The 26878-nt window shown below is 41.8% G+C and overlaps 1 protein-coding gene across 9 annotated transcripts in view; it reads left to right on the top strand.

Annotated features, from left to right (window-relative positions):
• The window catches only part of EVC2 (EvC ciliary complex subunit 2), a 166545-nt gene that overhangs the window by 88959 nt on the left and 50708 nt on the right, over positions 1–26878 (top strand). For 7 of the 9 annotated variants that reach the window (XM_048848895.2, XM_048848896.2, XM_048848893.2 and 4 more), the window contains 3 exons: positions 8644–8803; positions 10140–10600; positions 20818–21022. In XM_048848895.2, coding sequence (XP_048704852.1) covers positions 8644–8803; positions 10140–10600; positions 20818–21022 — 826 coding nt within the window. The remainder of the gene's footprint in view (positions 1–8643; positions 8804–10139; positions 10601–20817; positions 21023–26878) is intronic. The other 2 variants (XM_048848894.2, XM_048848890.2) reach the window with 1 other exon arrangement.

Raw genomic sequence — 26878 nt, 5'->3', positions numbered from 1 at the left:
TTAGCCTTCCCTCCCTCCCCCCACCGCTGATGCATCCCTCCCAACCCAGAGGAATGCGATTAACGCATTAAAAATTAATGAGTTAATTTTGTTTTCAGTTCATTGCAGGCATTAACTGCTATTGTTTGACAGCCCTAGTTTAGAGGCCCAAAGGAAGATTGATATGAGATACCAAAAGATCATGTTCTGTATCTGCAAGTAGTGCAAAACTAACAGCACTTCATTAGAGACTGGATAACTGTTCATTTAGAGCCAAGTACCTTATTTTTGTAACCTTTGCTCTTCTAGTTAGCCACCTATTGCAATAGCTGTCACCTGTTGAGTCATGACTGCCATTAGACTGTAAGCTCTGTTGAGCAAGGACAGTCTTCCTGTATGCCTGTACTCTGCTTTGCATGTTTTGGATGGTACCATAATGTATGTGCAGCTACGTGTCCAAAACCAATCTTACCACCTCCTTTGTAATGTAATGAAGACCCCACTTCTGCAGCTTGTACCCTTCCATATTTTCACATCACTTTCAAATCATATTAAGCTTTTGGTCTCCTTGAGAAAAGTTCTTTGGTTGTTCTGTAGACATTGTTACTTTGGGAAGGCCCTTAATGAGAAGCTCTAATTAAATAGGCCACTGTGCAGATTTAATCATGAATTCGTAGGAGCCGATTACTAAAATGAAGGAAGAAGTGGGGTTTATTAAACTGGAAAAGTAGCTTTAGTTCATTGTTTAATAACTGTATTGAACTTGAGATGCAAAATAAAAGAAAAATCAATGACTAGAAAAGAGAGAGAGGAGAGTTAGAAGAAAAAAATCTCAGTAGTGGAAAGGCAAGGCCTGGGTAGTTTTTGGTGGTGATACAGTGTGATATTCACGTGCACAAAATACTGCAGCACGAACACGAGTCGTAAGGAAATCCTAATGTAAAACAATGCTTTTCTCTCTCTAACTTTGCATGCTATTCATTGGCTATAATGTTCAGAGGAGTGAGGAAGAATTTACAAATTGGGGGAGGGATGCAGTTCTACTTTCCAGAGAAATCTTGCGATTGAGTTTCTTACAACAGGATTAGTTTTGCACCGAGAGCTACAAACAATATCAGCAAATGGCGTTTCCTCTCACCATATAAGTAATAGGAAGGTTGGATGGAGGATTCCCCAGGTTTTTTTTCATAGTGTCAAATTTTAAATAAATTCTGCAAAGTTAGACACCCTCGCAAAACAAAGTGACATTACTCAGTTATCTTGTGTGACCCTCCTATAACTTCAGACACCCCCACACTCACGCAGCATGTTTGCTTTCAGAAGATTGGCAAGACCTGTGCCTATTTTTTCATTCTTTGGACGTTGATATTGTAAAACTACACAATGTAGTATTTCTGAACATTCTCCAGAGTCATTCTGCTGCAGGCAAAGCTGAGAATCATGCCCAAAACCCAGAAGAAGAATAATTCCATGGTAGGTTGGCCAGAATTTCAATCTTTAATTATAAGGGGAATTGGGGAATATTTACAGACCAGAACAGAAGAAATGTTAAGAGCAAGAAAAGTCTGAACCAAAATTCTGGTCCTTTTAAATTGTATCATTAATCTCGTCTGCTTTTTCATCTTACCCTTCAACTCCCACTTCTCTCATTACAAATGTAGATGTTCCTTTATCAAAACCAGTACACAGTAGATTAGGTACTTAAACATATACTTATGGATGGGATTAAAGGGAATTTTGAGATGCATAATTGTTTTATATCTAGAGATGAAATTGGGCAAATATGTGGATGAGATAGAATACACATAAACAAATTCAGAGGTAGCATAAAACAGGCAAGACATAAATGCTGTAAAGGACTTTTAAAAGCAGAGCTCAATAGAACGTTTAAAATATATTGGATAAAAAGTCAATCGAGATTCATGTGAAAAAGATACTGTAAGAATGTTAACAAAATAAGTAAATGGTGGGTTTCATTATAAAACAGCCACTCTAGGACTCTAGAGAAAATTTCAAACAAAATCTAGAGGCCAGTATTTTCAAACTTGACCATCTAAAGTTAGCATTTAAATAAGAAGCCTGATTTTTCTGGACAGCTCAGCTCCTTTTGAAAATCAAGCTGCTGATTTGGGTGCCTAAATATGGATTTACTCTAACTCTAGGTATTTGCAGTGCTGTTGTAGTTTTGTTGGTCCCAAGATATTTGAGAGACAAGGTGAGTGAGGGAATATCTTTTATTGGAACAACTTCTGTTGGTGGAAGAGAAAGCTTTTGAGCTGGTCTCTTTTTGCCAACAGAATTTGACCCAGTAAAAGATATTACCTCACCCACTGTGTGTCTCTAACTCTAGGTATACAAGTTTGAAAATTTTGCCCATAATATAGTAGGCAAGGATGGATAGTCAGATGTCTCTGGGCCAGATTCCCTTTCCATTCTGCCCTCTTTGCATCACTCAGCGCAAAGGGGCTGGAGTCTGGCCTGGACAACCTACTGAGAATTCTGCCAAGGGTTAGGGAGCTCTCAGTTGGCATAAAGTCGGTGTAGTTGGTTCCCATGCCAACCATGCCCCTTCGCTCCCCCCATACAAACACTGGCTTAAGGGTTGAGGGGGAGTGTAGCTGCATTCTGCCAAATCTCAGCTGGCCCCCTTAGGGAGCTGGGCTGAAGCAGATGTGATCTGTGAATTATGGAGCTGTAACCAGCCATAAACAGCTCCTAGGCTGCCTCCCTTTCTCTATGCTGAATGTGGAAGAGAATCTGACTCTGTCTTTTCCAAAGAAATTTTATACTTTGAACATGGTTCCCTAGACGCAAGAGGACAGGTGTGACGTCTGATTAAAGTATAATTACGCAAGCCATTATTTCTACCACTGTTATATAATTGCAGTGAATCTTATGCAAAGTGTAACACGTGGCCAGAAAGGGTTAAACAGCTTGCAGGCTAAGAGTATGTCTACCCTGCCCACGTTACAGCGTGGCTGCAGCAGTGCTGTGACGTGGGCAGGATAGTCGTGCTTTATCGCTGGGGGAGAGCTCTCCCAGCAATAAAAAATAACCACCTCGAATGAGGGTGGGTAGCTTTATTGCCGGGTGCACGGCTCCCGTCAATAAAGGCTGTCTATACTGCTGCTTTTCAGCACTAAAACATTTGCCACTGGGGGGGGGGGTGTTTTTTCACACCCCTGAACGACTAAAGTTTTGGCGCTGAAAGTGGCCGTGTAGACACAGCCTAACTAACCATGACCTTTAAAGACATTTTAGAAAGGTATGCGAATGGAAATTAAGGCCATTCATGCTAAATAGGCTAGAACTTTGAAATGCAAACCTGTATTGTTAGAAGTGATACTAATTGTGTGTATCTTTAATTCTAGCTATGTAAATAAACAGTTCCTGTCTGTCACTATAGCTACTGATTCAGAGATCAAAAGGGAATATTAACATTTAGATGAATCTTGGGTAAAATAATGTCATTGTCTATATGTCTCTGAAGTTTATAATAGACTACCTGATGGATAAATTGCCCTATGTTAATTTGTGTAACTACAAAATGAAAAGGAGTACTAGTGGCACCTTAGAGACTAACCAATTTATTTGAGCATAAGCTTTCGTGAGCTACAGCTCACTTCATCGGATGCTGAAGCTCACGAAAGCTTATGCTCAAATAAATTGGTTAGTCTCTAAGGTGCCACAAGTACTCCTTTTCTTTTTGCGAATACAGACTAACACGGCTGTTACTCTGAAACCTGTAATTACTGGTGGTGTTCAGAAAGCACAAGGTTACATCAAAAGCCTATTGTTTAACCAGAACTGTGTGGTCAAGTGGATGCTAGAACACTGTATAAAAAGACCCTCAGTAACAGTAATAACAGTAATCAGAGGCCTATCCACCATTGTGCAATATGTCACTGCAATATTTTCTGCTGTTGTCTGTCCTTTAATTCATAGAGCCATTTTATTTGTATATGTGCTATTGTGAGCAGATATCTGCATTGAACTCTCTACAATCTAACCTCTTCTCTTGCTTCAGAAGATTCCACAGCTTCAGTGCCCCTCAGCATGTTAGGAGTTTAGACCATTGCTGCTAATACACATTTTCTTACATTTATGCAAGTTAAATGTCCTCTGCTGTCAAATTGTCCATTTCATTTATATATTTAAATCCATCCAGAGTTTCTCATAATCCTCCATTTTACTAAACAAATTGACTTAGTGTCATTATCATACTTTATCAACTCCTTTTACTTTTTGTTCAAAATCTATTTAATAATTTTTATCAAATACTGACAATCACCTTGGTACCCTGACATTTGACCTGTAGAACAGCCTTCGCTGTAGCTTTTTAGTTGCTTTACTGGTTCGAACTGCAGGACTGCCCTTATTCATTTATTAGTCATTTTCCTTAATAGTCTCGTGTGAGAGACCTTTTCAAAAAAGCGTTCGGAAAAATCTAAGTGAATTACATTCATGCTGCTTTATCTACCATTTTGTTAACATTTCCGAAGAATTCTCCTAGATAGAAAGCTCTTTTTATCATTTTCCTTACAAAAACTATGCAGGGCTTGACTTGTCCAGGCAATACTTGTCCAGGTGTTGTACTACTTTAACCTTACTTTTCCACTGCATGCATCCGATGAAGGGAGCTGTAGCTCACGAAAGCTTATGTTCAAATAAATTGGTTAGTCTCTAAGGTGCCACAAGTACTCCTTTTCTTCTTTTAACCTTACTGGAACTCTTAATAACTGGTTTCCCCAGTAGCACAATGAGCCCCACCATTCTGTAATTCCTGTGTTCTAGATAGTCAAAAAGGCACCAGATTAGTGACTTCACAGCTTTTTTTTTCCGAACAATTGCTAGTTTTAAAGTGTATGGCTTCATTTCGCCAAGCACTCTGCTCCTTCACACTTCATTTCTTTCATAACACTTTGATAACCTTATCCAGTCCTGGCAATTTACTGGACTTGAAGAACTCCTATTGCAGTATGAATTTCTCCATGGATTTTAATCTCTAATAAAACCACAATAATTTCCTGTGATATGTGGCCTTAAATCCTACCATCATCTACAGTAAAGTCCAAATCAAATCATTCCTCTTATTGATGTCTTTTAGTAGTGTACTTTTTATTCTTCTCCATTTAAGTGGAGTCTATTGCATCAATAAATATTTCTCCAAACAGTCCTTTGATATCCCCTTCCACCAGGTAGAACTGGGGTATCTAAGCTACCCATTGTTGTTGTTATTGCGTCAGCAGAGCATAAACCTTTAATGTCTTGGGGCCTGACCCCACCAGGTGCTGAGCACCTGCTATCTGCATTAAGATTAATGACTTGCTTAGCAGCTCTTTGTGTCTGGATTTTACTATGAGGAATTACTCATTGCAATTCTGATCTGGACATCTGCAGAATACTGATCCAGTTGGGTGAAATCCTGGTCCCACTGAAGTCCTTGGCAAAACTCCCATTGTCTTCAGTGGGGCAAGGATTTCATCCATTGTTTCCATCATATGGGCTTTCTAATCAATTAGATTCCATCCCTTAGTCATTTCCACACTGGAGTGATCTGTCTAAAATAGTTGTGGTTTCCTTTACTTCTTCAGATATAATACAACTATACACAACCTAACCTACCCATCAGACAAACTATAGTTTGAAGTCTGAAGCCCTTTTGCTTTTTTTTTTTAATTGTCAATCATAACTCTGAGTTGCCAATTATACTGGGCATTCTAACTGGCTCCTTTTTTAATTTTGACTTTTAAGTCTTGAGCTGTAGCCTGGAGACGCTTTCATTTTTGTCTTAGAGGTACAACCATTATATTATTAGTTTCAGAATAGCAGCCGTGTTAGTCTGTATTCGCAAAACGAAAAGGAGTACTTGTGGCACCTTAGAGACTAACAAATTTATTTGAGCATAAGCTTTCGTGAGCTACAGCTCACTTCATCGGATGCATTCAGCTGTAGCTCATGAAAGCTTATGCTCAAATAAATTTGTTAGTCTCTTAGGTGCCACAAGTCCTCCTTTTCTTTTTATATTATTAGTGTTATTTAGCTGACACTCTGCTTCTGCTTGAACTGTTGGCTACACGTCCTTGTCTCTATTGTTTGTGTCTTTGGAAACTCAGTCCATATTCCTTTTTACTGGCCCCCTGTAGTACCCACAACTACCTACAATTTAATCTGAGTGCCTTTTAAGATTTTTACACGTAAAAAAATTCCACAGAATAAATCAACTTGGAACTAATGAGATGTGTGTCTATCATCGTCCCCATAGTCAGTGTGTGTACTATCACCACCCTGTTCACTTAGCTGGCATGTTACATCAGTTTCCCTCCACCTTTCATCTCATGGCCCCAATTCTGATTCCTGCTGCAGGCCCTTTTACTCCACTCTGGGTAGGGATTGTAAAGGGGCTGCAGAGACTCCTTGGTAATTCCCCCAGCACAAAATAGATTAAAGGTATTTAAAAGTAATATCTTGATTGATTATTATTTTGCATAACTTGCTCTTCCTCCTATCTAATTCCACCACCCACATGTTATACTACTTTGTTTTCCCTTGTATTTGGCACAGAAAGGAGCCTAGATATGGAATTTGCAGTTCACAAAGCTGAAGGGAGGCTTGGCACTGCCCAATCTATCTGTCACATCATTGGAATTTATAATCAATTGGTTTCAGGCAAGGACAAATATTATTTGGCTTCAAGTAGAGCACGTTGACAGTTGGTGGGATTGCTTTGTGGGCTTTTTCCCACAGAAGATTTTTTTTTAAAAAAAGGTGATGGATGGAAGTTGAAAAAATTGAGTTCTGCAAAACTTATCAAACCTACGTGATAAGGAGGGAGGCTGAGCTGAGCTCCTCATTAGAATTTAAAGCAAGTTTGATAGGCAGGGGATAGTGTTCTGTTGCTCATTTAATTGACTGTAAACTCTCAAACAGTAGATGGAGAAGCAAGTGCTGGCTTTGAACAGGAGCTCTCTATTCACTTTGGGTAAAATGCAAAAGCCACACAACTAAATAAATGTTCTTCAACTTCGCTTTAATTTGATTATTTTGGGAACTTGAGGTAAAATCTAACTTGGAACAAATGTGGGACAGCTAAATTCATATGGACAAATCCTAGGTAAATTCACGAAATCAATGGGAATTGGTCTCAATCCTTTCCTGAGAAAGGTCTGAATAAAGGACTACAAGATTTCGCCCACAGTCAAACTGTTGAAGTGTGTTGGAGACTTTGCTGGGACAGTGGCATGTGAACCCTATATGTTATTAGGTCCTGATTTTCAGAGGGGCTGTGCGCACACAATTCCATTTGAAACCAATGTGAGCTGCACAGTGCTCAGCCCTTCTGAAAATTGGGTACTTGGAGAATAATTGAGGAAGGGTTTGAACAAAAATCCAGTGTTAGGGATAGTACTTTCAGCCCAGGTTCCATTTTGACCCTTTTAACCTCCTTTTAGGGAATACTCAGTATTTAATATTAGAAATATTTCTTGTGAGTCATGGTAATAACAGCGAAAATCCAAAAGCCTAACCTGGTTGATTTAAGATCCTCCTTTATATCCCTATTGTTCAAAGGTATTTTGGGAACTCTTGAGTGACAAGAATAGCAGCAGTCTTTATAATGCAATTAGAGTTGTTAATAGGGAGAGAGAGACTTACCTGACTATACTTTATTGTGTCTAGCCCATGCACTCATGTGAATTAGAGAAGTCAGTGGAGTTAGACTGGTGTCATAATCTTGCAAATCTATCCTGAATCCAAAAGATGTCCTGTATGTGTAAGACTGGGAAAGTTTGGTCTGTGGAGTTGCTATATTTCTCTTTTCATCCAAAATCCTGGTAATTCTTTTGATTTATTTTGAATACTGTAGAAGTGAGTGAAAGTCTTTACACAGGTTTTGCTAACTATCATTTGTAGTGTGTATAAAATTATTGTGCATGTGTGATATATATATATAAATGTAACATTTAAGGAGACTTCTTACATTTTCAGACTATAATGTATAAATATAAAACATGTCTAATTTGAAAATTCTGTACAATACCCTTCTTTTTCCTTGCATTAATCCCATCCTACACTACAAGTCCTCTCCTTCCAAAGTGCTCTTTTCAGTGCCATATCCTCTATCACACCACATGCTAACATGTTTTCCTTTATGACGTACCACCACTTCTTCTTGGGTTGGCATCTCTGTCTTTCAGTCTTGAGCCATTGGACTCTTCCTCACTAGTTGTCAGGACTGTGCTTTACATGAGGACTGTGCTTTACGTGACCAAACCACGTGAGCCTGCACTCCCTAATTTTTTCGTTTATGCACATTACTTTGAGCATCTTCTGTCTAACACTAACTCTATATATGTACGCATCTCCTTGGTTTTTTCCCCCTCCTTCCTTCCCAGTCTCCCCTCACACTCCCATTTGTTTATTCACCTCTTGCGTATTATCTATATGCTAGACTGTGAGCTTTCGGAGGCATGGACTGTCTTTGTATTATTTGCTTGCATAGTGTCCAATACAGTGGGATCCTGAGCCTTGTTAGGGGCTGTTAAGCATTACAGCAACAGAAATAAATAATAACTATGTGCCTTTGTACAAACACACACACTCAGTCTCTCTCTCTCTCTACTGTTAAGTATTCAAGGTAACAGGTATTAAACACTCTTATTACAGAGCTGGTCATTTGTCTGAAAATCATTTGGGACCACTTCTAGATCAAGCTCAGGCAGAAGTTCATTCTGTTAAACAGAAGTTGGATCATAATTTAAAACAGGAAAAGCAAAGGCTTCACCAGAAACTCGTTACTAAGAGAAGACGAGAAATGTTGCAAAAGGTAATTATGTACAGTGTAACGGTTTACCCTGGGATTATGCTGAAAAAAGCCCTGATTGAATTGAAAGATAAGGTCTAATTCTTTTATGACGATGAAGATAACAAACATCCATGCTAGGATAGTAGAGGAAAATCAGTCTTCAGAATTTTTAGTGGCATTACCACATTATACAGTAGAACCTCAGAGTTATGAATACCAGAGTTACGAACTGACTGGTTAACCACACACCTTATTTGGAACTGGAAATACACAATCAGGCAGCAGCAGAGACAAAAAAACAAAAAGAGCAAATACTGTACAGTACTGCGTTAAACGTAAACTACTAAAAAAAAATAAAGGGAAAGTTTAAAAAAAAAGATTTGGCAAGGAAACTGTTTCTGTGCTGGTTTCATTTAAATTAAGATGGTTAAAAGCAGTATTTTTCTTCTGCAGAGTAAAGTTTCAAAGCTGTATTAAGTCAATGTTCAGTTATAAAGTTTTGAAAGAACAATCATAGTGTTTTGTTCAGAGTTATGAACATTTCAGAATTACGAACAACCTCCATTCCCGAGGTATTTGTAGCTATGAGGTTCTACTGTATTGTCTTAACTGAGCAGTTATTCATAGCCTGACAACAGAAGACCAGATCATTCCCTACCATTGGGAAAACCTGCAGGTAAGTGATATACATGAAGAAAATGCTGAGTTTCCATTTGTGAAATCTGATATTTCATCAGGTCGGGATCATAGGGTTAGATTCTACCACAGTGGGACCAGGTGGCATGACCTTCCAAACCCACTGAGCTTCCAAACTCTTTGGAATAAAATGCCTTGGAGCTCTGGCTATCATGCAGAGGGCCAACACTTCCATTGTATTCTCTATGCTTCCCACTGGTGTGGTCTTAAATGATAAATTGTGTTAAAACAAGGGTAGCTTTGGCTAGCTTTACAGTGAAAATATTGCATAGTGTAATATGAAATATCAATAAAACTTTTTTCTTTTCTTTCCTCTATTTCTTTGATTAGAGTTTGCATTTGGAATTTTACCAGTTCATTAGATTTCTGACCCTTTCAGACATTTGAAAATGTGTCAGGGCATGAGATAAATTGCACACTGCATTTTTGTTGGTGTTAGCATTCTGTCTAACTTCAACCTAAATTAATAGTGGCCTTTTGGGCACATATGAATGCAGTGCTGATAGTATGCAATGAAATTGTCATTTTGAGTATTACAAAAAACTGTTATGTATAATTTCACCTTGGTATGAAATATGTATATAGGGGATTGGAACTAAAAAGAGGTTTCTTCTATTTACCTTGTATCTTTTTTTTTTTTTTTTTTTTGTAAATGAATCAGCAGAAAGAACAAAGAAAGGAGCAGATGTCGATAGGAGACACTTTCAAAACCACTAAAGAGGTTAGCCACTACTTGAACCACTGGCAAAAGCTCCTGACTGAACATGCTGTTGAATTTGAAGAGCTTATTGAAAAGCTTGATAATGATGCCGGTGAAGAAATAAAAGTGCTTAGATTTACTTTGACAGAGAAAGCTATTGAAGAACTTAAACGCATTCAGTATGGAGTAATCACTCAAGAACTTTTAAAACTGAGTGTGCCAAAGCCGTTCCTGCAACAAATTGTTGAGGAGCATAAAAAGGAAATTGCTATTCAAATTGAACAGCTTGAAAAAGAAGAACATGACAATAATATGGCCACTGGGGAATGGCTTGAGAATACCAGGCAAAAACTGAGCCAAGAGCTGGAGCAGAGCATTGCAGAACAAAAAAAACTAAGGAGTTGGGAACAGTTAGTATTCATGTAAGTGTCTGTCCATTTTCTTTTCTTGGTTATGCCTCTAGTAAGTATGAGTTTAACAAACATGTGGGCTTAATTTTTAACTATCAATTCTTTGCTATAAACTTTGGACCTGAGTTTCACAGGTTCACAGTACCCACCACTTGTACTGCAGTCAATATGTGCTGTCTTTGCCCTGTGCTAGTGAAAATTAGACCCTTTGGTTTGTTTGGGGATTTTTAATGAAAATTCCAAGAAGCTGAAATTGTTAAAGTTATAAGGGTGATTTAGAATTTTTAGGCTTTAATTCAGTGTATGCCATGCTTTATTTGCAAAACTCTCAGTATTCAAAGATTCACAGATCCCAAGACCAGAAATGAGGATTATGAACATCTGCTCTGATCTCCTGTATAACACAGGCCGTAGAACTTCCCCAAAAATAATTCCTAGAGCATATCATTTAGAAGAACATCCAAACTTGATTTAAAAATTGTCATGATGGAGAATCCACCCTGACCCTTGGTAAATTGTTCCAATGGTTAATTACACTCACCGTTAAACATTTATGCTTTATTTTCAGTCTGAATTTGGCTAGCTTCAACTTCCAACTGCTAGATTGTGTTATACCTTTCTTTGCTAGACTAAAGAGCCTATTATTAAATATTTGTTTCCCAGGTAGATACTTATAGACTGTGATCAAATCACCCCTTAACCTTCTCTTTGTTAAGCTAAATACAGTGATCGTCTCCAAGAGCTCAAACTAAGGCATGTTTTCTAATCCTTTAATAATTCTTGTGGCTCTTCTCTGAAACCTCTCCAAATTATGAACATCCTTCTGGAATTGTGGGCAGCAGAACTGGTCATAGTATTCCAGCAGTGGTCACACCAGTGCCACATATGGAAGTAAAATAACCTCTACTGGAGATTACTCTGTTTGTGCATCACAGGATCACATTAACATCACAGGGGGAGTACATGTTCATCTGATTATGCACCACGACCCACAAATCTTTTTCAGAGTCGCTGCTTCCCAGAAAAGAGTCCCCCATACTGCAAGTGTGGTCTACATTCTTTGTTCCTAGATGTATACATTTATATTTAGCCATATTAAGACACACTTTGTTCGCTTGTGCCCAATTTACCAAATGGTCCAGATTGATCTGAATCAGTGACCTGTGCTCTTCATTTTTGACTTCTCCTCCAATTTTTGTGTCATCTTCAAACTTTGAGTGATGATTTTATGTTTTCTTCCAAGTCACAGATAAAAATGTGGAATAGCGTTGGGGCAAGAACTCATCCTTGCGGGATCCCACTGGAAACACACCCTTTTGATAATGATTCCCCGTTTACAGTTATATTTTGAGACCTTATCAGTTAGCCAGTTTGTAATTCATTTAATGTATGCCATCATGTTAATTTGATATCATTCTAATTTTTTTAATCAAAAAGTTGTGCAATAACAAGTCTAACCCCTTACAGAAATCTAAGTATGTTACGTCAACACTATTACCTGTATCAACCAAACTTGTAACGTCATCAAAAAAAAGGTATCAGGTTAGTTTGACAGGATCTGTTTTTCATAAACCCATGTTGAGTTGCATTAATTTACATTACTCTCCTGTAGTTCTTTATTAATTGAGTCCTGTATCAGCCACTGCATTATCTTGCTCAAGATCTCTGATAGACCTGTAGTGACCTGGGTCATCCCATTTGCCCTTTTTAAAAATCGGCACAACATTATCTTTCAGTCTTCTGGAACATCCACAGTGCTCCAAGACTTACTAAAAATCAACATTAAAGGTCCAGCAAGCTCCTACCCCAGCTCTTTTAATACTCTTGGGCGCAAATTAATCTGGACCTGCTGATTTTAAAATGTCTAACTTTAGTAGCTTCTGTTTAACATTGTCCAGAGACACTAGTGGGATGGAAAGAGTGTTATCACAATATGATGAGACTATATCATCTGTTTTTCCCCAAATACAACACAGAAATATTTATTGGCAAGTAAGAGAAGTGTAGAGGAGGCGATTGCGGCCCTACCCGCCTCTATCCCGCAGGAGGACTTCAGGGCCCACCAAGAACTCTTAAAGAGGGTGGCAGCAAGCCTCCACCTCCAGGCAGAGGAGATGAAGGAGCCCTGGGTCTCCCTGTTTAACGTGTTGTCCCCATCGGTGCCAGGTAGGGTGGCCTTGCCTCTCCATGAAGGGTGGCTAAGATTTCAAGTGCCCTGTGGCAAACACCGGCCTCATTGGCCCCCATCTCTAAAAAGGCAGAACGCAAGTACTTTGTACCTGCTAAGAGGCATGAGTACTTGTTGGTCAACCACAGGAAACAGCAGGGTCAGCCAGCCCTGACCCCAAAGAACAAAAACTCTCGGAGACTGGACTCTTTCAAAAGGAAAGTATATTCATCTTTGAGCTTCCAGTTACGAGTGGCAAACCATCAGGCTCTCCTGGGCTGGTACGAATTCAATCTGTGGGGCTCCCTGCCCAAGTTTGAGGACTCCCTCCAGGAGCGCGATAGGAAGGAGTTCAAGGCGCTAGTGGAGGAAGGGGCAGTGGCCGCTAGGGTGTCGCTGCCGGCAGCCTTGGATGCTGAGGACACAGCCACACGATCAATGGCCTCTGCAGTGTCCATGGCTCCTGCTCTCTGGGCTGTCCAGCGAGGCACAGTCTTCCATGCAGGATCTCCCGTTTGATGGGAAAGCTCTGTTTGTAGAGGAAACAGATACAAGGCTGCATGGCATGAAAGACTCCCGCATGACCCTCCAGACTCTGGGCCTCTATGTCCCGTCTCCAGCAAAACCTAAGTTCAAGCCTGTCAAAGTCAGATTCAGGACTCACATAATTTGTCAGACCACTCTGTTTATTAGCAAAGCGCTTTGCCAATGCACCCAGATATGTGAGCCCCTCTCTGAGGCTCAAGCTAACTTATTTATACAGCTAAGCCAAAGCCAATTTAACATAAGAGACAAAAGGAAGCAGAAACTGACAAATATACATACATATCTTATTTGCATACTAACGTTTACCAATCTCCTAGCTCAGTAGGAGCGCTAAGTTAATTAGTTTGAGCACCCATTGTCTCACACTCCTTAATGTTTCTCTTCCTGACAACTATATTTCAACAAATCTTTCAAGCAGCATTTCTTTAATGAATTATAATTTCAATATAATTCATTCTACTTTCACAAGCCGCAGCAGACTCCCACCCAGGCCACCCTGCCGAAGTATGAGGCTGCCCATAAGAAGCAGCAGGACTATAAGAGGCAGTCTCAGCCTGCCCCCCAGCCTGGGTCATCCAAGGGCAAGCAGGTGGGGAAAAGGCATTTGTGACGGGACGCTCGGGGGCACCCCACCAGTCCTCATCAGGGATCCACCCCCAATAAAGCTTCCCTCTCCAACCGGTTGTGTGCTTTCCTCCCGGAATGGTCATGGCTAACCTCGGACCGATGGGTCCTCAACACCGTCTCCCGGGGTTACACCCTCCAGTTTACTTCATCCCCAACCAACCACCCCTCACCCCCATCCCCCTTGGGGGACCCCTCGCACGAAGCTCTGCTCGAGCAGGATGTGGGGCAGCTCCTACGTCTAGGAGCGATAGAGGCGGTGCCCGAGGAGTTCATGGGCAAGGGATATTAATCCCGCTATTTCCTTATCCCGAAGGCCAAAGGGGGGCTCAGGCCCATCCTGGACCTCCAAGGTCTGAACGAGTACATGGTGAAGCTCAAGTTCCGCATGGTCTCCCTGGCCTCCATCATCCCCTCCCTGGATCCCTGGGACTGGTACACTGCCCTTGTTCTGTAGGATGCGTCCTTCCACATCCACATATTCGAGGGGTACAGGCGCTTCTTCCATTTCGTGGTGGGACAGAATCATTGCCAATTCACGGTCCTCCCATTTGGTCTGTCCACTGCCCCCAGGGTGTTTACAAAATGTATGTCAGTGTTAGCGGCCTACCTCAGATGGCGGTGGGTCCAGATATTGCCCTATCTGGACGATTGGCTTGTCAAGGACACCTCCCGGTCACAGGACAGGGATCACATGGCTCTTCTCCTGTACACGTGCACCACCGTGGGCCTGTTGGTAAACAACACCAAGTCACGTTAGTCCCAGTCCAATGCATAGAGTTTATCTGAGCGCTCCTGGACATAGTGTTGGCCAGGGCCTCTCTCTCGCCAGACAGATTCGAGACCCTCATCGACTCTGTCACAAGGTTCCCGGTGACAACAGCCAGGGTTTGCCTACAACCCTTGGGTCACATGTCAGCGTGCATGTATGTGGTCCATTACGCCAGACTCAGGATGAGGCCCCTCCAGCTCTGGTTGGCCTTGAAGTTCTCCCAGGCCACAGACAGGATGGACACGGTCCTCACCGTGCCGGACTCTGTGATCACCTCCCTACAGTGGTGGTCCACCCCAAACAACATGCTCCAAGGGGTCCTATCAAGGGACAGGGCCCCGTCGTTGGAGCTGGTGTCCGATGCGTTAGACCTGGGTTGGGAGGCCCATGTGGGGAAGTTTCAGACTCAAGGCCTGTGATCAGCTCAAGACCTGACCTTACAAATAAACGTCAAGGAGCTCACACCTGGAGTGCAAGGTAGTCAGGGTCCTCACAGACAACATGGCCTCAATGTTCTATATCAACAGGCAAGGTGGGGCTCGATCCTCTGCCATGAAGCCCTCAGGCTGTGGGACTTCTGTATAGCCCATAATATCCACATGAAGGCCTTCCATCTACCGGGTGCCCAGAACGAGAGGGTGGATCGCTTGACCAGGGACTTTTCCTCACAGCATGAGTGGTCCCTCCACCCAGAAGTGGCCCACCAGCTCTTCCGAAGGTGGGGAACTCCCCAGGTGGACCTGTTCGTGACTCGTCAGAACCAGCGATGTCCCGGGTTCTGCTCCAGGAGAGACCCTGGGGAGGGGCGCTATCTCCGATGCCTTTCTCCTATCCTGGTCAGGCCAGCTTCTCTATGCCTTTCCCCCATTCCCTCTAATCAGCAGGGTCCTGGAGAAGATAAAGACGGACAAGGCCCGGGTGCTCCTGATTGCCCCGGCGTGGCCCAGGCAGCATTGGTACATGATCCTAATGGGGCTAGAGGTAGTTCCGCAATGGCCATTGCCACTTCGCCCGGACCTGCTCTCTCAGGACCAGGGCCACCTCCTCCACCCCAACCTGGCAGCTCTTCACCTCGCGGCTTGGCTGCTCAGTGGTTAGGTGGAGAGGAAAAGACATGCTCAGAGCAGGTTCGCTGTGTCCTCCTCAAAAGTAGACAGCCCTCCACTCGCCATGCTTATTTGTTGAAGTGGTCCCAGTTTTTTGTCGAAGTGGTCCCAGCTTATCCTTGATTACCTCCTCCACCTGAGGGCCCAGGGCCTGGCACCCTCATCAGTCAAGGTGCACCTGGCAGCCATATCGGTCTTCCATCTGGCAGTGCAAGGGCACACGGTATTTTCCTATGCTATGATTGGCCAGTTCCTTAAGGGTTTGGACCGTCTTTTTCCATATTTTAGACCCCCCGGTTCCACAGTGGGACCTAAACCTGGTGTTGGCTCGTCTCACAGGGCCCCCATTTGAATCACGGGCCACGTGCTCCTGGTCTCACCTCTCATGGAAGGTGGCCTTCCTGGTTGCAATAACATCAGCCAGCCGAGTCTCGGAGCTCAGGGCCCTGACCTCCGAACTGCCGTACATGGTCTTTCATAAAGACAAGGTCCAGCTCTGCCCACACCCCACGTTCCTCCCAAAGGTGGTCTTCGCCTATCACATGGGTCAGGACATTTTTCTACCGGTCCTATGGCTGAAGCCTCACGCGTGCAGTGAGGAGCGCCGTCTCCACACTCTTGATGTGTGGCGGGCTCTGGCTTTCTACCTCGAGCGGACCAAGCCGTTTGGAAAGTTCTCGCAACTGTTTGTCGCCTTGGCTGAGCGCGAGGGGCCAGCCGATTTCCACTCAGCGGCTTTCCAATCAGATCACTTCGTGCATCCATTCCTGTTATGAGCTGGTGGGTGTCCATCCGGCTACCCATTGTGAGGGCACACTCGACTAGAACGCAAGCCTCGTCGGCTGCCTTCATGTCCCACGTCCCCATTCAGGACATTTGTAGGGCCTCCAAGTGGTCTTCGGTTCAAACGTTCACCTCGCACTATCCCCCAAATCGTCCCCCAAACCAGGGATGATGCCAGGTTTGGCAGGGCTGTCCTCCATCCTGGGAACTTGTGAACTCCTACCCACCTCCAACAGATATAGCTTGGAATCACCTATTGTGGAAAACACATGAGCAATCTCTCTCTCGGAGAAAAGACAGTTACCTTTTCCGTAACTGGTGTTCTTCGAGATGTGTTGCTCATGTCTATTCCACATCCCACCCTCCTTCCCCTCCGTCGGAGTTGTCTGGCAAGAAGGAACCGAGGATGGGGGGAGCAGGGAAAAACTTCTGGCACTGGTGCACGTGGCACGCACACCTGTTGTGGAATAGACATGAGTAACACATCTTGAAGAACACCAGTTACGGAAAAGGTAACTGTCTTTTTTATTAATAAACCCACCTTGAGAAAGGGGACATGGAACTGAACTTGAGGGTTTGGGCTTTATTTGGACTGCCCTGGCTAATAAATCTGCCCACTGTCGTACGGACATGTATTCATTAAAAAAAATGGACTGTAAAGCATTACTGTCAACTTAAACAACTTCAGGTGAGGGAGGAAGAATTTTCCTTTTCTCTAAAGAAAATCAGATACACATGAGACCTACTGGGCCAAATATGATGACCTGACATTGTCCCAATAAGTTTGCCTACTGCACATTATAGAGCTATAGAAAACAGATCTATAGGAGTCTGCCTGTTAACTACAGTGTTTGAAAATCCATTCATTTCTAACTTTTCAGTGACTTTTGTTTTTTCAAAATTCAAAATAATTTTCCATAAACCATTTCAATGTATCTTTCAGATACTGTCTTCTTATCTCTAAATATACTGTAGAGAACAATCCTGCACCAGTAGTGAAATGGATTAGATGATCTAGGTCTTTTCCATTTCTAACTTCTATGATTCTATGACGATGTATTCCAGTTGGCAGTGCTGCTGTTACACTTGTCAAATACCATCTTTATTCACACAGCAACAGTAAAAATCAGATCCTTAAAAGCTACTTATTTTTCCAGTACATTTTTCTACACAACAATAATACAACATTCCATCAAAAGCTCTTTAAAAAATGTCTGTCTTTACATTTTCTGACACTGTTAGTTTTGATATTTTGATCACCAGACATCAGCTCTAGTCTCTTACCAAGAATTATTTTGACCGATAGCTTTTTATTTTTGTTAATCATTCAAAATACTATGAAGTCGTTCTGTGCCAAAAATATTAACACTTTAAAATCCTTTCCTAACATAGGCATGGCATAAGAGATCTGCCATAGTTTCTAATCCACTGTTTTTTCTGGCAGTGCTACCTTTCTATGTATAAATCTAAGGCAATATTGTGGAGCAGTAAGTGCTGCCTATTGGGAAATGATGCCTTCAGATAGGTGTCTTAGGTGGATGAAAACAGTGTAAATATGAATATTTTAATTTAGAGACTGACTACAATCATTTGATTCAGAGAAGAATTTCTAAAAGCGTCATAGGCATATTTTATGGAAATAATGACAACCTGTTGGCACTGTGATTAAAGTAAAATCATCCTTCTAAAACACTGGAGACAATATATTGTAATTTTAAAATTGAAACTCTTTGTTAGTGCATCAGTGTGCTGTTTTTAAAAACTGCTTGAATTAGTTATTGTTTAATCTTTAAACAAATAGGCTATTTCCTCCTTTTTAGAACTACTGGGGCAGGGGGAAGTTTATTGCTGCAAATTTTATATATATTTATAATTTTTATTAATTTTTTCATATATAACAAATATATCAAAATACAAGATTCAGCATCATACACAAAGTAAATAAAGAGGGTCAAGCTAAAGGGAGGGCAGGTGAAGCAAGCGATCTATCTTCAGGGTCTGCGTTAATCATAGTCCTGTAAAAAGTCAGCACAAATTGCTTTGAATTTTTCAGGCATTCCCCTTCTGTGGAATGCCAGTAATTCACTAGCTGAAAGATCAGCCATATCATTGAGCCAGGCATTGATGTTTGGTGGAGATCAACTTTTCCACTTTTGCAGGATTAATATTTTAGCGACCAAAGCTGCATGTTGGAAACACGGTGCCTTGTTATCAGGTAACCTTCAGGTATCAGAAATATATCCAAGAATTAAATTTAAGAGGGAGAGCTCCAACTTAGCATCCAATATCAAATTGGTCCTTTCACCCACAGTTGCTGCAAAATTAAAGTTAAATGTGTTTTTTCTGAACTGTTCCTGACCCAATGGCATGAAAGGTATTAAAACTGGCCTTGTGGTAGAGCAGCACATTGCCACTGCAGAAATCAGAATTTGGGCCTTGAGGTCCCTTCTGGGCTGGTTGAAGCTTGGAGTGATCTGGTGGCAGTCCACATTACTTGCGCATGGGGAGCACCTCAGTTTGTTTTCTATCAACCAACCTCTTTTCGCTCACCCAAGACTTAGTAGTTATGTTGATTTACTCTAAAGGGGAGAGGTACCTAATATACCCTAACCAATCCAAGGTGGTGTTGCTGGTAAGATAGAATGATGAAAAGGGTAAAAGTAGTGGGGAGTTTCAGGACTCAGATGATTCCCTTTTGTTCCCCTGGGGAGAATCAGATTCTGATCTCATCTCCACCAGTGTAAATCTGGAGTAACTCCATGACCCTGGTTATAGTCACACCCAGAGTTACTGAGATCAGAATCTGGCCCTCTGTGCCTCACTGAACTGTTCATAACACAAAGATAAGCCATGAAATAGTTTAAAATGTCAGTGTCTCCATGACCCTGGTTATTATTCCCACCCAATAGCTTTGTTGAAAAAGGTAGGTACATAAAAAGGTAGTATATAGTTTATCAGATTGACATTTGCTTATTTTCTGTATATATACACACACACTGAAAAATAAGCAATACCAATCTGCCCTTTTAAAAATTAATTCTCCCAGCTTCTGAGCTGGTTCTGTTTGTAGAAATTTAGGGAGACAAGAAAGAGAATGTGTCAAAATACAGAATACTGGGTTATGACATACCATTACGGTAAATATTATATATCACAGATTAATAGTCAGTGGTTACATGAACTCTAGAACAGATAGTAAACAGACTAAATTTGAGAGGAATCTGTCCATTTTTGTAACAGATCCATATACATCCAACAGAGAGCTGGCAAATTTTCCTTTTATAGGGATATGACAAATAATTAGCATTCTCATTTATTACTTATCTCTATGGTATTTTGAAAATGTTACCAAGAATTCTAATAATTTCTAGTGTTCCTTCTATTTAAAAAGCTGATATAGGGATGTTGGGGATTGGTCCTGGTTTGAGCAGGGGGTTGGACTAGATGACCTCCAGAGGTCCCTTCCATCCCTGATATTCTATGATTCTATGAATGTTTACAAATGTGTATCTAAGAAACTCTGGTTTTCTATAGTGATCTAAACTGAGAATTTACCAGTAAACATTCATCATATCTGGTCCTTATATGGGCCCGTAAGGGTAAGGAGGGCACAAAGGGCTTTACTTCTTTATACATCCTGTTCAGGAGATAAGCCTTTACTGAAGTCCATGCACACCCCTGACAGTGCACTCTGGGTTGCAAGCCCTCAAAGTAGCAAATGATGATGCAGAGAAGAACTGGTTGCAAAATTTTCACCAATGTTACCCATTGAAAAATGGATTTTAGAACTATATTAGAATCTTCCTGGGAAATGTTTTGTATCATTTAATTTTTTTTTTCAAAACAACTCAAAAGGTCCTTCCCCTTCCCTCCCCATTTCCAGGTTTATTTACACGTTCCCCCCAATATCTCCCTATGGAAAAATGAGAGAGAGAGAGTGCACACACACAAAAACCACCCTGAACATTTTTCATTTTGATTTATGTTGACAATATTTTAAAATTTTATGTAAAAAATTCATAACAATTAATTTCTTCCAAAATCTTTTTTTTTTTTTTTTTTTACCAGCTCTAACACCCTGCTGTCTGGAGAATCTGGCCACCTGGGAAGGGGAACACACTTTGCAGGTTCCTAGGATCTCTGAAGATAGTTTGGTTTTGGTTTTTTTTCTTCCCTGTGCCAGTTTGCATATACCACAGAACAGCGTGTGTTTGTTTTTGTTTTTTAACAGGAGACTTTTAAGTTTGCCCCTGTCGTTATCTGAAGAGGAATTGCTTAGAATGAGGCAAGAGATCCATTGCTGCTATTCTCAGATGGACAATAACTTAGCTTTGCCCAAGATTCGGAGAAGAGCTTTGCTTCAGGTGTATCAGTCGGCGTGGAGGGAAGCAGAGCTGCTGAAAGTGGATCAGAACTTAGCAGTATCCGACAAACAGGTGGGATCAGTATGGGAACGTTTTACATTTCCCAAATGTGTGCTTTTACTCTCTGCCTCTTTTTCAGGAGTGGGTTTCCCCACATGTGCCATTTTTCATCTGTTTTGGAAGCAGAATGTAATTAGGGTCAGTTCCCAACTGTATGGCCTGATTTATTTGTCAGTTACTGTAGGTAAAAGCTGGATCCTGGCCTCTCCCTGAGTCCAACATGTTAGCAGGGTGCCTCTTGTGATGACTGGTGTGCGTGTTGCCTTCCTGATCCCTGTTCTGTTTTGTTTCCTGGTTCCTGCTACCTGGATTCAATGCTCTTGTTCCTGTTTGTGTGCACACACAGAGCCTTAGCATTGTGTGTGTGCAGCTACTCATGGCCTGCTGCTGCATATCTGCAATTCAGACTGTTATCAAGATTTATTCAGACTGTTGCTGACCTTAACAGTTCATGGTTATTACATGTTTTGACTCACAGTCTACTGGCATGTCTTACTTGGGGTGATTTTTGGACTGCTATTCTGGGGTGCACCAGAGTATAACATGGCAATGAGTGCTTCAGTTCTGCAACTCGTGCTGCCGGCACAGCCTTCGATGGTGATACTTTATTCAGAATTTTTGGAACTATCTGCAGATTATACAGCTCTCTGATGCTCCATGGTGCCACGTGATGGCATTGATATTTATGGTGGGCTCCTGGAGCCCAAGTCTTCCTTTGATGCAGCTATGCAGCACCGCAACAAGTATTTTGGCATTGGATAGTCTATTCTGAAGCAAATACTCACCACACAACAAAAACACCAACCCAGGAACCAAACCCTGCAACAAACCCCAGTGCCAGCTCTGTCCACATATCTATTCAAGGGACACCATCATAGGACCTAACCACATCAGCCATACCATCAGGGGCTCTTTCACCTGCACATCTACCAACGTGATATATGCCATCATATGCCAGCAATGCCCCTCTGCCATGTACATTGGCCAAACTGAACAGTCTCTACGCAAAAGCATAAATGGACACAAATCTGACATTAGGAATTATAACATTCAAAAAACAGTAGGAGAATACTTCAGTCTCCCTGGTCACTCAATAACAGACCTAAAAGTGGCAATTCTTCAACAAAAAAGAAAAAAATAGACTCTAATGTGAAACTGCAGAACTGGAATTAGTTTGCAAACTGAACACCATCAAATTAGGACTGAATAAAGACTGGGAGTGGTTGGGTCATTACAAAACCTAATTTTCCTCATACTAATTTCCCCGTACTGTTACTCACACCTTCTTGTCAACTGTTTGAAATGGGCCACTCTCATTACCACTACAAAAGTGATTTTTCCTCCCTTGGTATCCTACTGTTAATTGAATTGTCTCGTTAGACTGACCTCTCACTTGGTAAGGCAACTCCCATCTTTTTATGCGCTGTGTATTTATACCTGCTACTGTATTTTTCACTCAATGCATCTGATGAAGTGGGTTCTAGCCCACGAAAGCTTATGTCCAAATACATTTGTTAGTTTCTAAGGTGCCACAAGGACTCCTTGTTGCTTTTGCTGATACAGACTAACACGGCTACCACTCTAAAACCTGTTCTGGTAAAGAGGAAAATGTTTTTTGAAGCTCTCCAGGAATCCTACGAAACTATACACGAGTTTGCATGTCATCTGCAGTAATGGGTCAGGGACTGTGAATTCGGGGATTTATGATGATCATGCTCAGGGATATTTTTCTGATTAACCACACTGGATGAACAGTTACTGGTTGAAGATGTGAGAATGCTAACTTTTGATGCAACGGTTGCTAAGAGGGAGGCCTTTGCTAGCACTTGGGGTGAAAGTTGTTCTGTGTTTCAGTCTGCTGCTACCTTTGTGTCTCCTCTTAAGCCATCAGCTCCTCCGCCTGCTTCCATCACCGAGAATCCTACGATGCTACCTATTCCCGTACCATGGCCTCAGCAATGAAAGTTGCCAGCTCCTCACTGTTTCTGCTGTGATAGTATGGGTCACTTGGCCAATTTCCCTGCCTGCCCAGTCAGGCTTGTGAGAAGGAAGGACATGTTTTAACTTAGTGCGCCGCAGACACTGATTCACAAAGATGGGAGGCCTGTGAATGTGGAGCTGGTCGAGACCACTTTTATTGATGTTTCCTTTAGTATGATCTTCACATGTGGTAAGACGCTGTAGGTGGTATCCTGAAATTAATGGCACACTGCTGAAGTGCATGGTGGATACAGGTGCTGAACTTAATGTTCTCCCTTCTGGGTTAGTTCACAGTCTGGACAGTTGCCTGACAACGGTAATTATAAATGCTTAGAATTTGTATGTCTTGCAGACAGTGGGCAAAGCTGTATGCTCTGCACCCTACAAGGGCATAGCCTTGACTGCAAAGTTTTACATTGTTAAAGGCATAGCTGCGTATGCATTTCCATTATTTTCCTTACATCTTGGTATAATGAACTTGCACAGGATATTTCAGGTGGGATTATGTTGGCTAGAACAGAAGGGAGTGTGCAAAGGATCATTGAGAGACAGCATAGGATATGCATACTCTCTGCAGGTGGATTTGAACATGGAAATGTGCACCACCTGCACATTGCATACTTCCTGCACTTATGGAGAAGATCCAAACAGAATTTAGTATGTTTTGGAAGGTGGAAGGATTGGATCTCACCCATTGTGATCATATACAATGTGACAGGGTCGGGCTGGATGGCTACAGGAGAGTAATCGAAGGCAGATAGATTAGCCCCAGGCTAAGTAGGTCCCTTTTCCCTGGGTAAGGTAACAGGGAAGGTTCCAGAACAATCAGGAACCTTCTGGAGACAATTAAGACAGGCTGATTAGAACAGCTGCAGCCAATCAAGAAGCTGCTAGAATCAATTAAGGCAGGCTAATCAGGGCACCTGGTTTTTAAAAAGGAGCTCACTTCAATTTGTGGTGTGCGTGTGAAGAGCTGGGAGCAAGAGGCACTAGGAGCTGAGAGTGAGAACGCAGACTGTTGGAGGACTGAGGAGTACAAGCATTATCAGACACCAGGAGGAAGGTCCTATGGTGAGGATAAAGAAGGTGTTGGGAGGAGGCCATGGGGAAGTAGCCCAGGGAGTTGTAGCTGTTGCACAGCTGTTCCAGGAGGCACTCTAGACAGCTGCATTCCACAGGGCCCTGGGCTGGAACCCGGAGTAGAGGGCAGGCCCGGGTTCCCCCCAAACCTCCCAACTCCTGGTCCGACACAGGAGGAGTCGACCTGGACTGTGGGTTCACGAAAACGGCCAAACTGAGGGCTGCCGTGAAGCTCCAAGGCGAGCAAATCCGCCAGTAAGTGCAAGACCCACCAAGGTAGAGGAGGAGCTTTGTCACAAGAAGAAGAGTGGTGATATTCATTTGTGCACAGATTTTAGGGACCTTCATAAATATGTGAAACATGAGCAGTTTCAATTGCCTTCAATGAGGTGACTTGGTGAATAAGTGGATCCCAGATTTTCTCTGTGTTGGACTACCAATCCGGTTATTGGCAAGTACCTGAAAGTTTGCAGTTGTTGTTGACCTGTCAGCAAACCATTTGGGAGTATTGCTATCAACAGCTCCCTTTTGGATTAGTCTCTGCTCCTGAGGTATTACAGAAAGTGGTCTCAGCACCCGGATAATAACTAGGGTACAAGTTGCTATTTGGATGATATTCTCATCTTTGCTCAGACTCCTCCTGAGCATAATGTTGTTCTGGACCTGATGCTAACCCAACTCCAACAAGCTGGCATAAAGTTGACTGGGCCAAGTGCAGTTTTGCAAAGGTTGCTGTGGAGTTTCTCGGGTATTCTTTGTCCATCAATGGTGTGAAACTGATGGCCTAACAGCTACCAGCTGTTGCTCCGATACTGATTTATGTTTGTTCCGTGGCCTACCTCAATATATAGGTGGTTGTGCTCTGCCCCCTTTTAGTACCCTTGCTAAACTGCTGTGGGGTTTAACCCAGAGCCAGGGGCAGTTGGTTTGGACTAAAAAAGCAAAGCAAGCTTTTGAAACCCTGCATCAAGCCCTCTGGTGGATCCAGTCCCAGGCTTATTTTGATCTATAGAAACCCATGGTGAGTCAAAGTGAAGCATGCAATTGGGAGCTGGGTGCAGTTCTGTTCCAGGAGGGACTGCCAGTTACATTTAAATCCTGTACTCTCACCTGAACAAAAGTGACGTATTCCCAGACTGAACCACAGGTCTTGGCGAGGTTTTTTGCTATTGTACACTTGAAGTTTTACTTAGTGGGAAGACATTTCACCTTAGAAACTGATCATTTGTGTCCCATTGATCAGCTGAGCGTGAGGGTCCAGTGGTGGATTATTCAGCTGTAGCAGTATAACTTTGATTTGGTATATATCCAAGGAAGACCTAATTTAATTGTTGATCTCTTTTGAGAAATTCTGCTTTGTTGGCACCCTCATATGCAGAAACAGCCACATACCCCATATGCTTTTCACTGAAAGATGTGCCAACTGATTTAGGGTGGACCACTAATGCCACTCTTCAAGATGCTGACACGTGCAAGGTGATACATGCTGTACAAGCAGGTTGGATGAACCTCGTTCTTAAGAAAACTTTATCTATGTTCTTCTACAAAATTCGTTCTGAACTCACACTGAAGGTATGTTACTCAACATATCTTATACAGAGGAGTGTGGGTGACTATTCCAGCAGCATGGTGACAAGCAGTCCTGGACGTGGCTCATTAAGGACACATGGGAGTTATGAAAAGGAAGGAACTTCGGTGTAGTTTATGCTTGGTGGCCAGGGCTGCATTTAGACATTGAGCATCATGTGAGGGCATGCCCAGTCTGCACACTGCATAGTTGTAAACAGACCGCGGCAGAGAATTGCAGTGGATATTACTCACCCCGTGATTGCACTGCTAACTGTTACAGCCGATTACTGATGTCATCCCTTTGCATTCATAATTTCTAGGGCTGTTAAGCAATTAAAAAATTAATTGTGATTAATTGCACTATTAAAAAAAATGATCGCAATTAATCAAATGATTAATCGCACTGTTAAACAATAATAGAATACCATTTGGAATGGTGGCCGAAGCATGAAGGGGCATATGAATGTTTAGCATAACTGGAATGTAAATACCTTGCAATGCTGGCTACAAAAGTGCCATGCGAACACCTGTTCTCACTTTCAGGTGACATTGTAAATAAGAAGCAGGCAGCATTATCTCTCATAAATGTAAACAAACTTGTTTGTCTTAGCGATTGGATGAACAAGAAGTAGGACTGAGGGGACTTGTAGGCTAGTCTAAAGTTACATTGTTTTGCGTTTGAGTGCAGTTATGTAACAAAAAAAAAATCTACATTTGTAAGTTGCACTGACACAATAAAGAGATTGCACTACAGTACTTGTATGAGGTGAACTGAAAAATACTGTTTCTTTTGTTTGCCATTTTTACAGTGTAAATTTTTGTAATCAAAAATAATAATTAGGGCTGTCAAGCGATTAAAAAAATTAATAGCCATTAAAAAATTAATCGTGATTAATCGCGCTGTTAATAATACAATACCATTTATTTAAATATTTTTGGATGTTTTCTACATTTTCGAATATACTGATTTCAATTACAACACAGAATACAGAGTGTACAGTGCTCACTTTATATTTATTTTTGATTACAAGTATTGACATTGTAAAAAAACAAAAGACATAATATTTTTCAATTCACCTCATACAAGTACTGTAGTGCGATCTCTTTATCATGAAAGTTGTACTTACAAATGTAGAATTATATACAAAAAAACTGCATTCAAAAATGAAACAATGTAAAATTTTAGAGCCTGCAAGTCCATTCAGCCCTACTACTCTGGCAATCACTCTGACAAACAAG

This window comes from Caretta caretta, chromosome 4, assembly GCF_965140235.1.
Source record: "Caretta caretta isolate rCarCar2 chromosome 4, rCarCar1.hap1, whole genome shotgun sequence".
NCBI lineage: Eukaryota > Metazoa > Chordata > Testudines > Cheloniidae > Caretta > Caretta caretta.
This window is presented reverse-complemented; position numbering and strand designations above follow the sequence as displayed.